This window comes from Phyllopteryx taeniolatus, chromosome 13, assembly GCF_024500385.1.
Source record: "Phyllopteryx taeniolatus isolate TA_2022b chromosome 13, UOR_Ptae_1.2, whole genome shotgun sequence".
NCBI classification, from domain to species: Eukaryota; Metazoa; Chordata; class Actinopteri; order Syngnathiformes; family Syngnathidae; genus Phyllopteryx; species Phyllopteryx taeniolatus.
Genome location: NC_084514.1, coordinates 3,970,018 through 3,984,833, shown reverse-complemented (window position 1 = coordinate 3,984,833; position 14,816 = coordinate 3,970,018). Strand labels below are relative to the sequence as shown.

General features: G+C 40.5%; 2 protein-coding genes across 9 annotated transcripts in view; one reads left to right on the top strand and one right to left on the bottom strand.

The window, feature by feature from the left end:
- Positions 1-395: 395 nt before the first annotated feature.
- exd1 (exonuclease 3'-5' domain containing 1) lies at positions 396-5,589 on the bottom strand. Of its 6 annotated transcripts, none has more exons than XM_061795912.1 (11): positions 4,544-4,971; positions 4,319-4,387; positions 4,210-4,243; positions 4,068-4,141; positions 3,918-3,988; positions 3,729-3,815; positions 2,958-3,062; positions 2,790-2,879; positions 2,562-2,705; positions 2,255-2,467; positions 396-1,373 (listed from the first exon to the last, which is right to left on the bottom strand). In XM_061795912.1, exons 1-11 carry the CDS (start codon positions 4,671-4,673, stop codon positions 894-896), a joined length of 1,497 nt encoding a protein of 498 aa, XP_061651896.1. In that variant the 5' UTR covers positions 4,674-4,971; the 3' UTR covers positions 396-893. The 6 variants fall into 6 exon arrangements, with proteins under 6 accessions (XP_061651896.1, XP_061651897.1, XP_061651899.1 ...); XM_061795913.1 differs by having other exon boundaries at positions 2,799-2,879; positions 4,544-4,970; XM_061795915.1 differs by having other exon boundaries at positions 2,276-2,467; positions 2,799-2,879; positions 4,544-4,969.
- Positions 5,590-7,462: 1,873 nt separating this feature from the next.
- The window catches only part of LOC133487972 (RAS guanyl-releasing protein 1-like), a 29,286-nt gene continuing 21,932 nt past the window's right edge, over positions 7,463-14,816 (top strand). For 2 of the 3 annotated variants that reach the window (XM_061795325.1, XM_061795324.1), the window contains exon 1: positions 9,282-9,322. Coding sequence is in view for 1 of the 3 variants with exons in the window: in XM_061795322.1 (XP_061651306.1) it covers positions 7,653-7,765; positions 9,147-9,322 (289 nt within the window). In the remaining 2 variants the exon portion in view is untranslated. Of the gene's footprint in view, positions 7,766-9,146; positions 9,323-14,816 lie in introns of those variants that run through there. The other variant, XM_061795322.1, reaches the window with a different exon arrangement.

Below are 14,816 nucleotides of genomic sequence, written 5' to 3'. Positions count from 1 at the left end.
GACCTCCATTTTGCACCCTTGGAGAACATAGCAGATGTTGGCCACCTGGTTTAAGCTACTGTGACTTTTTGGGCCATTGAAAAAAATGAAAGAATGAATTGTTTTTGTTTTCATCAATTAACAGTAGATCCATCAATGTCTGTCTGCTTTTCACCACCAATTAAAAAGATAGGCAGAAGCCAGGAAATCAATCACACTATGTAAAGTAAGATACAGCTGTTACTTCCAATCAGGGGAACCCTCACACCACCACAATATGAATTGTAAAAATATACACAGTATGCCTTTATAGCGGTAATAATATTCAGTTTTTATTCCTTTTCATTTAACAACACAGTGTTTGTGTTGTTGTTTGTAGTATGCAGTGCTGTAGAAAAGTACTGTAGCACAATAAGAGCTGTCTAATATTTTATTTTCAATATTCAAAGGATTTCAAAAATATTCTGGAGTTCTCATTATGATACAACACATCAATATACCACAGTAATAAACACTGATATACAAATACCTACAAGCATCATCACTGTAGAGGAAAAATATTTCCAACAGCTCTTGTAATGGATCTAATTACATTGAGCCAAGTGGTTATAATGTTGTGGGTAGTCATGTGTAGTATATTTGTGTCGTAATAATCTCTCTTCCCACACATCTAAAAATTGCATTTTAACTTTAATACAGAACTCAAAACTGGCATCATGCTAATTAACAAATACAAAAGCACACGCCGCAAAAAAGCGATGCTTTACAGATGTTGAACAAAACACGTTTACTGCCATCTAGTGGTCAAACTATGGCTCAACAAACATCCATGTGACATCCTGACTGGGAAGCTCCGTTTGGTTTGAGCCTCATGAAGTATGGTTTCTTGATATCTGAGCAGGAAAGGAGCTGCATCATTCCCAGAGACTACCGTGCTCCCACTTCTCCCTCTTGGGATCTGTGCTAGTAGTATCTGAATCAAGGGTTCTCTGCTGAAAGTGGGGAGGGGGGAGGCTGGTCACAAAATGCCTCCCCCGACCAATCACTCCCATCATTAGGGCTGCGCACCCTCTGCCTACACCGCTGAAAGTCATTTCACTCACCGACTCTGACAAGGTGTTTGGGACTGGATCCGGAGGGGCCACATTCACAGTTAGGGGGAGCTGGTTCTGATCTGGTTCTGTTGGTGCTGGCGGTGATGGTTCCATGATTGACTGTGTGCATTTGTGTCCCTCTGCCAGAGGTGAGGTCTGGGGTGGGGACGCCGCTCCAGGACTGGCGCGAGACAGCAGACCTTTCTCTGTGATGGGGTAAAGTTTGGTGGCACGCTCCTGACGCTCACGACGCATCTGCTCCAGCAGCCGGAACTCAGAGGGTAACTCAATAACACTCTCCTGTGGACATAGAAAAAAAAAAACAACAGTGTATAGACCTTTTCAGTATGACGTCACACATAACTGGGTGGTAAAACCTCCACTAGTAAACCAGGCCTTACATGTAAATTGCTTTGATTGGAGATGGAATACAGGTCATAATTTACATTTCAACAGGTAAGTTGATCCAAAAAAAATTTAACGTTAACATGATCATTGAGGGATAGGCTAGTTGACTTCTCTGTGTCTCATAATGGCACAGATGTGCACTTTTGACACTGAAATGGATAGCGCGCTCCAGAGCTGACGTTAGCTAGCAGGCTAGCCATTATGGTTTTCTATATTACTGAATCACAACACAACCAAACATTCTACACATATCTGTAAGAAAGTGTCTTCCACAACCCCGATGATTGAGTTATGGCTCCCAGTCTGTCCTTTCAGAGGTGGCTACTGTGTGTGGCAGTCTTGCAATCTTTTCTGCACAACTATTTACAAAATCCATTCAGTCCATCCTCCTCACTCACTGGTTTTGCTGAGTTCATTTTTATTTATTTTATTCATGGTGAATCGAATAAGAAAAAAATAAAATAATAATAATCTCTTGGAGTCTATCTGGCATTGCGAACCCAAACAGAACAGGTTAGTGTTTTCAGTTCACGTAAGCAGTAGTCAGTCACTTTCTGCCACTTGAAAGTACCCTGGCATCTACTGTTTACAAACATTATGTAAAGGTCTATATAGAAACAAGATAGAGCAAACAGAAGTAACCCAACCCGAAAATAATGAAAAGCATGTTTCCCACCCATAAAAATAACAATCTTAAATTTCCCTCACAGGCTTAATTAATTAATTAATTAATCTATGTATAGTGGAACATCCAAAGTGCCATATTTACCAACCCGGAAAACATGTACGTTTACCAGATTGATGCTCTCCAAATAATCAAGCGGGTACTGGCTGTTCGAGAGGTAGGCGTCCACTAGGGCCATGTAGTCGGTCAGGAGAGAATCCAGCAGCATCAGTCTGACAGGTTGCAAGTGGATCACTGACAGCGCCATCACCTTCAGCAGGGGTAAGGGACATGGACGCTTGTACCACATCTCAGTCTCCTCCTGTAATTTAAAAAGAAAAAAAAACTCACACACGCAGTTGTCATTCAAGCTAATTTGTCCGGTCTAACTGTTTTCCTTTTCCATCAGAACATACCTTGGTGAGCTGGGACTTGGTCTTCAGAGTCAAGAGCTGGGAGGAGGGCACCTTCAGGTGGAGACTCACCACCTCCTGAAGAGTGCTCACTCTGTCAGGAAGGAATCCTCCTGTCTCAGAGTGGAAGCACAAAACATCTGCCACCTTGGCCAAAAAAAGGTAAGAGAGAAATAAAGGTTGGTTCAAGGACCAATACCATAAGGATGTACACATTTCCATTAGTTGTACCTCTTGTACCTGAGTGTCAAAGACATTAGTCAGCTTTACTCCGAATTGTGCCATCAGACATCCGCCAATAGCTCTACAGTCATGGATGACCTGTGCCACATAACACAATCAACAAAGGCAAAAAAATAATAATAATACAAAAAAAACCAACAACTCTATAGTGCTCACCTTCAGTATGCACTTGTTCTCAAGAATCATGGTGAGACCGTTTTTAAAGGCCCTCGCTCCAAGTGATAGGATGTCAAAGAGATAAACCTTGTTTTTTGTAGCGATCTAAAACACAAACGGGAAACATAATTTGATACAGTTGATGTGCGAATGCCCCTGAAGTTAAACAGTTTAGAATGTTCCCAAAATAGACTTTAAAGTCAAAGTTTATGAGCCATAAATATGATTTTAAAAAAAGAATATATATATTCATCACATGAAAAGCAGTAGGTAGTGTTCCCTTGCTATTTGATAGGGAGTAAACCCTGCAGCAAACTGCAAAACGAGTAAATGACGACGCCTCCAAAAAGGTTAATAATTGCCTGCTAATACCTCAAGATGACCGCAAAGCACCACTTTTGTCGAAATGAAGCTCCTCAATTCATTTCAACATGATTCTTCGAAACCTAGATGCCACACGATGGCACCAAAGTAATACTTATCTTGAGTTGGCCTGAGCACAAAACCAGCAAGCAGGTGAGTTTGTCCTGAATAACGGTGGATAATCACCCCCCCCCCCCCCCAAAAAAAAATTTACAAATTCCATAGGTGAACACGCAAATGCCAAACCACAAATATGCAGGTGTTCACTGTACAGCAGAAACACAGTGTACCTTCTTGTGCCACGTGACAGCCTATTTCTACGCCACGCACCATTCATAACCTCGAAACGACCTGTGACTTGACAAACTGTCAACCGAGCACCCTCTGAAAGAACACTTGACTTCTCACCTGAAGCCAACACAGTCGGCCATTCTTGTACATCTCCACCCCATCAGCCCCAACACCAACCACATGCTGCTTCTTGATAGTCATCACCTAAAAAGTAGAACCATAAACCTCATTCTGGAGATTGTACAATATGTAAGCGTAAAGACTCACAAGGCTCTTACTCGCATCCAAATTCATGCAAACACTTACAGCAGGTCCAAATTTCTCATGAAACCCATCAATGACTTCAAAGTGTATGTATTGTTCACCTTCGTCATCAGCTATTAAAATACAAATTTTTTAATAACAGTCATTGTTTCTCAAATTTGGAATGACAATGAATGTTGATACATTACTCACTGGGGTAAAGAGTCTTTCTGTATGGCTGGAAGTTTTCCACCTTCAACTGGTCTTCAAGGCATTCAGTAATAGTTCTGTGCAACAGTTCACATCTTTTAATAGTTTTGTCGTCTCCCAAAGTGACCCTTTCCTAACAACTTACCCATACTCTATGTTCTCTTCATTGGTAAACTCCACTGTTAATTCACACGATGTTATTTTGTAGAATTTTCACTCAAGCTTGATTTATAGGGGGGGGGGGTTGTACTCACCATTCAGAATCTCGTGACCATAGAATAATCTCGATCCGGTTATTTCACATCCACTACAGCCACGTATGACTGAAACACACCAATTTAATTAATAAAAGACCAATTGAACTTTCTGCCATCACACGCAACGAACTATGAATTGGTTCACTTCAAACACTTTCAAGCGAATAGTTACAACCAAAACCAAAATAAAACTCAAATGATTAAGAGCCGTTTTTGTCGAACCGTTTGTGAGGATCAAAGTTTTGTTGGAGTTAATACGATGCACAACGCCGAGGTAAGACGACGTCTTGAGGGTAAGTTTAACGCGTTTCCCTTGGAATATATTCATGAATAGGGTGTCGTCGTCCGGCATCTTGTTATTGTGTACCACTCGAGTATCCTTAATTTAAATACACGCATTAATAAGTTAACTCTCGTACGTAGATTCACAATTTGTAAATGAAGAATTTTTTAAGCTAGCTTTAACTTGATGTTGCGTTCAAGAACAACTCGCGCGTTTGTAAAGTGGAGTGGCAAAAGAGATTTATGCCCTACTGTACTGTTCCCGATATAAATATTACACCAAATACTACACATGTGGTTTTACAGGAAATCGGAGTACGATAGGGCACATTTCACGTTGATGTAATGATGGCTGTCTTTCGCAAAGTTGTAGTTACTTAAATTCCCAAGTGATACCAAAGCGTCCTTTAGGCGCAGGTGGTGATAGGTCACGCTCAACTCGATGCTCACGACCGCCATTTTAATGTTCGTATACAAATAGTTGGGTCTCTGTGGGGGGAGGGGGGGGGGGGGGTGTTAAACATCTCATGACCCATGGTAAATAAATATTTTCATTGAGTATTATTTTCAGTAAAATATTTGTTTTTAATTCAAGTTGACCGCATTGTCCACAGAAGACGACAGCATTTTTTACTTCCATTTTTGGTTCACTGCACGTGGATCATTTAAATTTGGCTTTAATTTCATGAGGAGGACTCAAAGAGACATGACTATTTCATTTAAAACGTAAACTTCGACCCATCATCTTTTTCCAAAGTTCAAATTGTTTATTTTACATGTAGAAATCAAATTTGTGTTGTCTGTAGAAGTTCATTGATTTCATAAATGTAACACCTTATATACCGTAGCACGAAATTTAAATAAAATGTACTTCACTCATTTATGCCCAGAAAACATTTGTATTTATTTACTTACTTACTTACACAGGAGTGAGCTTGTACAGTACTGATGAATACCGGACATAATGCCATTACTGTTTAGCCACATGGGGGCAGGCTTAATGCATGCAGGACATTGTAACCGACAGTGAACCTATTAAGGAAAAACTATTTTGAGCTGTCGATTTATTTAAGCGTGCCTATATTATAAACATTTCTAAATAGTATAGAAAAGGAAAAAGTTTGATGCAGTTCTACAAAAATTTATTTTCACCTACACTATGTCAATCTTAGCTGGTTAATGGATTTTGTATGCTCATTGGGTTTAAACATGGATTTAGTGTTATCACAGCAGACAGGAATAGTATAACATGAGCCTACATTCGTTAAAGTTGTTTAGAGCCAAATATTAACTTATTTGCTTGAACATTCGACAGACATATGTTTGTGTACGTTATAAATAGAAGAACATATTATATATAAATATCAATACAATGCAATCTAGAACACATATGAATTAAACTTGGTTTGAGATTACAATTTCTGCATACAAAAAGCACATTTAGTTGAAATGAGATGTGCCTTAACATTTTAGAATGGATTTTCCATGTTAGATGTACATTCCTGCCAAATTCACAAACTGGGTCAGAGCAGGATTGAATTGGTTTGTCATTACAGCATCTGACCCTGCATACACATAGAACATTTCTTTCAGTTGGGATCAAATATGCCAGAGACGTGATTTGACACCTTAAACTGGATTTTCTATGTTCAATTTAAATTGTAGCTATATGCACATTGCACAATAAGGATATGATCTGGATTAAATTTAGTTTGAGATTACACCTTCTGACCAAGCATGCACAGAGCAAATGTGTTCAAATTGACTAAGATTTGACAAATATATACTTTAAGTATCTGAACAAAGTATCTGCTAAATTAAAAAAGGTGCCAAATGCACAATCTACAATCTGAGTTGGAATAAACTTGGTTGGACACCACAGCTTCTAACCCTGCGTACACACAGCATTTTCACTTTAATTCAATCCAATTGTATATTTTACTTTTGTTTTTCATTTTGCTCAAATTAGATGAGATTTAATCAAGATCGAATCACTGCATTTTAACACGTTTAATTGGATTTCCCATGTAAAATGTACATTCATGCCAAATGCACAAACTGGATCAGTGTTGAATTGAATTGGTTTGTCATTATGGAATCTGACCTTGCATTCACATAGCATTTTTCTTTTATTTTGGGATTTAAAAAAAAAAGAATGATGGAAACGTAAAGGATTGAACATCTCAAAGTGGATTTTTTTATTTAAATTTGAGTCATATGCATATTTCACAATCAGGATCCAATCTGGATTAAACTTGATTTGACATGACACATTCTGAAGAAACCTGCACAGAACACATTTGTTAAAGTTAGTTAAGATTTGATAGCGATATAAACATCTGAACATAAAATTTTATTTTACGTTAAATATGAAATTCCTGACAAATGTCCAATCACGATCCGATTTGGATAAAACTTCATTTGACAGTACAAGAGCCTATCCTGCATACCCACAACACGTTTCAATTAAATATGACAGATATGTAAGAGATTGAACATCTAAAAAATGGACTGGATCTGGATCATACCTTATCCGTATTGAATTCAAATGTTGCCAAATCCTCAATCTGGATTAGTTTTGGATTTAACTTGGTTTGAGATGACAACTACTGACCCTGCATGCTTCTGAGTCAAATTTGATCATATGGTGTCAGATATGACATACTGTATATGATTTCTTTCACACATAAAGGCAGGAATTTGTCAAATGGAATTTTTTAGATTAGCTACATCATATACATGAGTTTTCACCAGCCTAAACACCTGTTCAAGTTTAGTCAAGAAAAGTGACTTTTGCAAGACAGCGTGACGCTCAGAGGAGTTCCTCTGCCCACTCAGCAGTGCAGTTAATGACATGCCGGCCACAGTGCAGCCTGCCTCCCGCCCACAGACAAGCTGCGACTGAATGTTGCCTGTTGCTTGTGTCACGTCCATTGACGGGTGTGTGTGCTGTTTGTGTGTACGTGTGCACGCAGGATGCTGCTAAGAGCACCGGTGAGGCGAGCACGGCGAGCACAGTGATCAGATTCTCCCATCGAGGAGGACGCAGATGGACAGCTTAGTGCAGCCTCTCGTCGCCCAGTATCTCGCCATGGGCTGTCAATCAAAAGACAACAACAAAAGTGGAAGTATTGCTACGGATGACAAGGGGAAAGACGATGCGTAAGTGTCACAGTAATCTTTCACGCTTTCATTTAGTGCTTTTTCAACTTATTTCTGCCACCAGTTCTGTATATTTGCCTACCTTTTAATTATACCCTAAATTATATGCATAATCTATCAATACATATGCTCTTTTCTTCAAAATAGGTGAAAGAAATTAGAATTTTTAGCACAAAAGTTACGAAATGTTGCTTTTTCTCCTTGTTTAAAAGTTATTATTTGCCAGTCAGCCACAAGGCTGAAGTGGATGTCTGTAATTAAGTTGTATTTCCCACAGCTACAGGAAGGAAATGAGAACAATGCACACTATCTCACCGGAGTTTCTTTAAACAGAAGCCACCTTTTGTTCTCTGCATTTTGTGCGATGGATGCTGTGCTACAGTTAGGCAGTTGAAACAAAAGTACTCAAACTCTGTTCTTAATGGGGAACTAAACGCAAGACATCCAAACTTTGTTCTATTTTAAATGTGCATTTCTTCTCTATCAGCTGCTGTTTACTTAAAGTATTTATTTAAAAAAACATTTAAAACATTGCATCTACCTTTGTGTACTCGCAAATGGGCACTTCCATTTGTAGGTCTTTTCACATTCAAAGAGTGTGAATTTGTGAGAATGTGAAGTGAATTCACTAGTTCCAGATTTATTTACTACAAAAACCAAAAAGATTTAGTAAATATTTAGCAACGATTAGCTATTTACCTTCGCTGTTGGGCGGAGTCCTCACATTTCCAAAATCACTACTTTTCAGGGTATCAAAAAAAAAAAAAAAAAAAAAAAAACACTATCTCACTTAAGTTACCGTCCTATACAGTGCATCTTTCAAGTACTGTAAGGAAGTATTTGTACTTAATTACTTCCCACCACTGCAGTTAGGTGCACAAGTATTTAGACAATCACAGAGTTCTGCCTTTTCATATTGTCACCTCAGTGGATTAGAGATAAAACTAGGTGTTCATGATACCATACAAGTATTAGAAATGATGACACATCCATCCATTTTCTATATATCATATGTCCTCATTAGGGTTGTGGGTGAGCTGGAGCCTATCCCAGCTTACTTTGATCAGGTAGCAAACCAGCAAAATGAGAGTTAAATTCAGTTAATATTATAGTGCCTTGACATAATTTTGAGCCCCTGACAAAGAGGTATTCATCATAAAATTACAGTAATTCCAACATGGTACATGCCATATTTTTGTGAAGCCTCTCAAATTAAACCTAAAAGTCTACACAACATTGCCATTATTCAAATCTATTACATCGTTGTCCAAATACTTCTGACCCAACTGTATTTGTTGTGAAATGGGTGGTTGTAAATATTTCCACACAGAAAAAAAACATTATCCCATTAACAATCCTGTGTTGGTGCGCTTTCTAAAAGGAAAGGGAATCCAGGATGTGCCTCCAGGTCTAGAGTGTCCCCTCCAGGACGTCCTCAAAGGTTCCACAAGCCCGGCCAGGTCCAAACCCCCATGGGGAAGCCCACGGTGTCATTGGGCCATCTCACCAAGGGGGCCAGCTGGGAGGAGCTCATCCAGTCTTGTTTGCAGGCTTTCGGTAAGCCTCGACGTGCTTTTATGTGTGGATTTTCAGCGGATACAAAAAGTCTACACACCCCTGTTCAAATACCAAGTTTGTGTGATATTAAAAGAAAAAAAAAAATCTGACCAATATAAATAATATCAAAACTCTTCCACCAACAAGGTGACCTATAACCTGTACAACTCAACTCATTTATTTTTTTTTAAATAGGGAACTGCAGAAAAAAGTGTGCAACCCCTCTTATAATTGAGGATTTGACTGTTTTCCGAATAACCAAACACATTCAAATGCATGTTAAATGGGAGTCAGCACACACCTGCCATTATTTCGAAAGCCTCCAATTAACCGCAAATAAAGCTGTTCTCGTAGGCTTTTGGTGACTTTTTTTTCATTATAGCAGAAGCCTGAAGGTTTTGTGCTAACACTGACTGATATTCGGTACTGTTCATGATTCTGTACAGTTTTTCTAAGGCCCCAGTTCCAACTTGAGAAAAAACTCACAAAGCATTATGATCCGCCACCATGCATGACTGTTGGTGTAGTGTTTTTTTGTTTGTTTTTTGGGGTGGTGATCATTGTTCCAAACAAAAAGTTCGACCTTGGTTTCATCGGACCATAACACATTGTCCATTTGTGCTTGTGAGATTGTGAGGCACTTCAAATGGTATCAGGTGTGCTCTGACTCCCATTTAACATGAATTTGAATGTGATTGATTCATTCTAAAACAATCAAATCCCACTTGTGCAAACACTGTATTTCAGTTGTTCATTTTTACTTCCGCTTTCAAAAAAATGAATTAAAAAAATTAAATTCAGTTGAGTTGTACAAGCTTTGGGTCACATTATTGGTGGAAAGGTTTTGACTTAATTTGTCTTGGTCATATTTTTCATATCACACAAACCTTCCATTTGGTTAGGGTTAGGGTGTGAATAGATTTATATCTTTATATCTTTATGTTTATCTTTATCTTTATATCTAACCCTAACCCTATCTTTAGATAGACTGCGGTGGGTGTTTTTTTGTTGCAGATGTTGCTGAAATGTTTTTGCCTTATCGCGGCAGGGGGAGTGTTTACGACAGCACAGCAGGTTGGTCAAGTAGGTTGGATCAATCAAGCCAACATAATTGGCTTCATTAAGTTGTCAGGAGAGCTTTCCGAGTTTTGGTGATTATATCTCTGGACAGAAAGGCTTTGAAAGTGGCGTTGCCCTGGTTACCCAAATGGAGCAATAGGGGAGGCGTTACAATGGACTGCACATAAAAGGCCATCCCATAAACAGATTTAATTGTCAGTGGTGAGCTAGAAATCGGTGTTAAGTTTGTGTTGCCACATAAAATATCAGTAGGGGGTTTAAAGGGTATACAAAATATTAGATACTAATTGCAAAAAGAAACATCCATCCATCCATTTTCTGAGCCGCTTCTCCTCACTAGGGTCCGCGCGGGCGTGCTGGAGCCTATCCCAGCTGTCATCGGGCAGGAGGCGGGGTACACCCTGAACTGGTTGCCAGCCAATCGCAGGGCACATAGGAACAAACAACCATTCGCACTCACAGTCACACCTATGGGCAATTTTAGAGTCTCCAGTTAATGCATGTTTTTGGGTTGTGGGAGGAAACCGGAGTGCCCGGAGAAAACCCACGCAGGCACGGGGAGAACATGCAAACTCCACACAGGCGGGCCGGGGATTGAACCCGGGTCCTCAGAACTGTGAGCCTGACGCTCTAACCAGTCGTCCACCGTGCCGCCAAAAGAAACATCATGATATTTATTAAAACGAAGCAACAACTTAGTTCACTGATGGTGTAGTGGTTCAGTCGCCTGACTCACAGCTCAGGCAGTGTGGGTTCAGTTCCCGCTCAGTGACGGTGTGAATGTAAGTGTGACTTGCTGTATGTCTTCATATGTGAGTTACTGGTGACCAGTCCAGGCTGGAGTTGACCATTCGCCCAAAGTCCCTGTTACCCTAAATAGGATAAGCGGTATATAAAATGGATGAAAAGAACTAGTGACTTGTCCCAACACTGTTGGGACTCTTCTCAAGTAGTGGAGCAGCAATTAAAAACAGTAACGGAAAAATATTTTTTTTTATTTTTATGTTGACAGAACATTGACAAGAATACAGAAATTCATAATCACATAAATAAAAATACAAAAATTAAGCCTGTCATGAAGCTGCACATAACGCAGACATTGGACAACAAGGCAATCAGAGACCCAGTGATATTGATATTTTGTCCCACCCTAATCAGTACTAAAGATGGTCTGACACCGTTGATATCGTGTGCCATGTGCCCACATCACATAGGGACCCCTAAGGTGGGTGCATTCTATCTGCTCCTCAAATGTGAGGATGCAGATAGGAGCTGTTTGAGGGTGACGCGATGGTACCTTCAGGCCCAGCTAAGCCCAAAGGTCAACTCTCCACACCACGGCGCTCACATGGTGACCGGCCTTTGAAGAACACACCGCTGTAAGGCGTCGATCAATTGCCGCTGACATCATCGCCTATCAACCTCGAGAACTCACTTCACTTTGTGTTCCGAGTGGTTTGTTGTAGCTAACCCAGATTTACCTTTAAAGGAGACGTCCATCCATCCATCCATTTTCTGAGCCGCTTCTCCTCACCAGGGTGGCGGGCGTGCTGCAGCCTATCCCAGCTATCATCGGGCAGGACGCGGGGTACACCCTGAACTGGTTGCCAGCCAATCGCAGGGCACATACAAACAAACAACCATTCGTGCACACATTCACACCTACGGGCAATTTAGAGCTGGCTATTAACCTACCATGCATGTTTTTGGGATGTGGGAGGAAACCGGAGTGCCCGGAGAAAACCCACGCAGGCACGGGGAGAACATGCAAACTCCACACAGGCGCGGCCGGGGATTGAACCCCGGTCCTCAGAACTGTGAGGCAGACGCTCTAACCAGTCGATCACTGTGCTAAAGGAGTCGTCTTGGGCATTTTTCCACAATTTAAAATATTTTCCAAGTGCTTCAAAAACATGTGGGACCTGTTTACCTTAAAAAAAAAAAAAAAAAAGCAATTATAGCATGTACTTTAAACAGGATATATCTTATTTCATTTAAATTATCCCCATTGAGATACATACTGTGTACTGCTTGGCCAATGGCAAGTACAGATTTTGTTACCATGATGATGGTGCGTAAATCTAGGGGATTTAACAGGCAGTTGTTTTCTTCTTGCACAAGCAGAGCCCAGAGTGTGGAAAAAAAAACAGCACCCCTAAAGAAAATAAAAGCATTCTCACTTGTGAAGGCAATCGTTCATACACTACACTGTGTGTATGTTCTATGTGGTCACCAAACCAAAATAGCCCCCCACTGTCAGCAATCGAGTAGGTGCCAGTTACTGTATCAGAAGTCAAACACTGTTGACTAACACTTATTTGTGCATCAAACAATGCATCTCTGCTTACCTTTGGGCTTTGTCATCGTAGCAGAGGTGTCACACCCATGGGGGATGTTGGTGTTTCTGCATGATTGTGTTTCAGACACTGTAGTCGGGTTGCTTGAAAGTGGCTCTGGAGTTTCACCCAACCAAGCTGATTATCTAATGGGTGGAGAAACTTGAGGGTGGTTATTAGACTATTAAAGGAGAAAATTCACTTTTTTTTTAAATTGCTTAAATTGGTGGACCTCTGGGACATGAAGAGAGCCGTTCTGCCCTACCACCCCACTGGTAGCCACTGTTAACAGTTGGACGGATCACTCACAGACACATTTTCAGAAAGAGATTGCAAAAGATTGACTTGGTAATTTACTTTCAAACTGGACAGATGGGCGGGCACTCCACAGACACAGCAATTTGTTGACAATTCAAAAGTCATGTATTTTTGATAATACATCCCATTTATCCATCCATCCATCCATCCATCCATTTTCTGTACCGTTTATCCTCACTAGGGTTGCGTGCTGGAGCCTATCGCAGCTATCTTCGGGCGAGAGGCGGGGCACACCCTGAACTGGTCACCAGCCAATCGCAGGGCACATATAAACAAACAACAATTCACACTCACATTCACACCTACGGGCAATTTAGAGTCTTCAATTAACCTAGTGTGCATGTTTTTGGGATGTGGGAGGAAACCGGAGTACCCGGAGAAAACCCACGCAGGCATGGGGAGAACATGCAAACTCCACATTGGCGGGGCCGGGATTTGAACCCCGGTCCTCAGAACTGTGAGGCAGTTGTGCTAACCAGTCGGCCACATCCCATTTAATTCAAGTCAACTGATAATCACCTCATGGCAGCATTATGACACTGATATGGAAAGGCAAATGTCATCCATCCTTGACTGAAACTCTTGACACAGTAGAGTGAATAGAGGCTGAGCGACGTTAGTATGTCACTACGACATACAATACTACTACATGACTTCAACTGCGTTTACATTTGTTAGACTGCATTCGGCACCGTCTCAACTAGTTAACTGGAGCAACTACTATTTTGTTTTATGTATCTTTAATCCGCTGCAATTGGCTGACAACCAGTTCTGGGTGCACACCGCCTCATGCCCGAAGTCAGCTGGGACAGGCTCCAGCTCACCCACGACCCTCATGAGGATAAGGAGTACAGAAGATAGATGGATGGGTGTATGTATCTTAAACAGGCTGAACTGCTTGACTGTTTTTTTTTTTTTTTTTTGCTGTTCTGTTTTGTTTATTCTTTTGTTACTTTTGTTACAAAACTAAGGTGACCCACTGTCTAGTATTTCCTTAGTATTTGCTGCCATCTAAACTGAATACAGTGAAACTGTTTTTTTGTGCTCAGGCCAAAGGAATGAAACAAAAAATTATTATTACCTTGGTGGCAAGGAAGTATGTTCAAATGAGCTGAGGAGTTTCATTGAGACAAAAGTAATGTTTTGCTGCTTTTGGCATCTATAGGCAATTACAGTACAGGATAAATCTTTTCAATTAATTGAAGACTCTAAATTGCCCGTAGGTGTGACTGTGAGTGCGAATGGTTGTTTGTTTGTTTGTGCCCTGCGATTGGCTGGCAACCAGTTCGGGGTGTACCCGGGCTCCTGCCCGATGATAGCTGGGATAGGCTCCAGCACGCCCGCGACCCTAGTGAGGATAAGCGGCTCAGAAAATGGATGGATGGATGGATAAATCTTTTGATGGAGGCATCAATTACTCGTAGATGTTTGCTATTATGCAATAAATACATAAATATTATAATAGCAGGGGTTCACTGTATTAAAGTAATATGTAAGGTGGACTCACACCAGGCCAGGAAGTTAATTTCATCAAATGCTCATCGCTATTTGTGATTTTAATCATAGTAAAAAAAATAACATTTTGAGAGCCATCTACTTATATTGTTTCACAAGGTTGAACATTTCTAATCCAGTTTCGAACACAGAGTGCCCCCCTAAAAGTCTATATGTTTACCAGTTTTCAAAGGAAGAACCATAAAAGGATCATCCCGTCTGATAACATCTCTCAAAGCAAGGAAAAGCGACACAGATTTGGAGCA

Excerpts from the sequence above, each read along its gene's own strand:
- exd1 (XM_061795910.1), bottom strand. The coding sequence starts at position 4,673 with ATGCCGGACGACGACACCCTATTCATGAATATATTCCAAGGGAAACGC. Across the intron at positions 3,989-4,067 it reads CAGAAAGACTCTTTACCCCA|CTGATGACGAAGGTGAACAA; the intron begins GTGAGTAATGTA and ends GTATTTTAATAG. Across the intron at positions 2,880-2,957 it reads AGAACAAGTGCATACTGAAG|GTCATCCATGACTGTAGAGC; the intron begins GTGAGCACTATA and ends TATGTGGCACAG.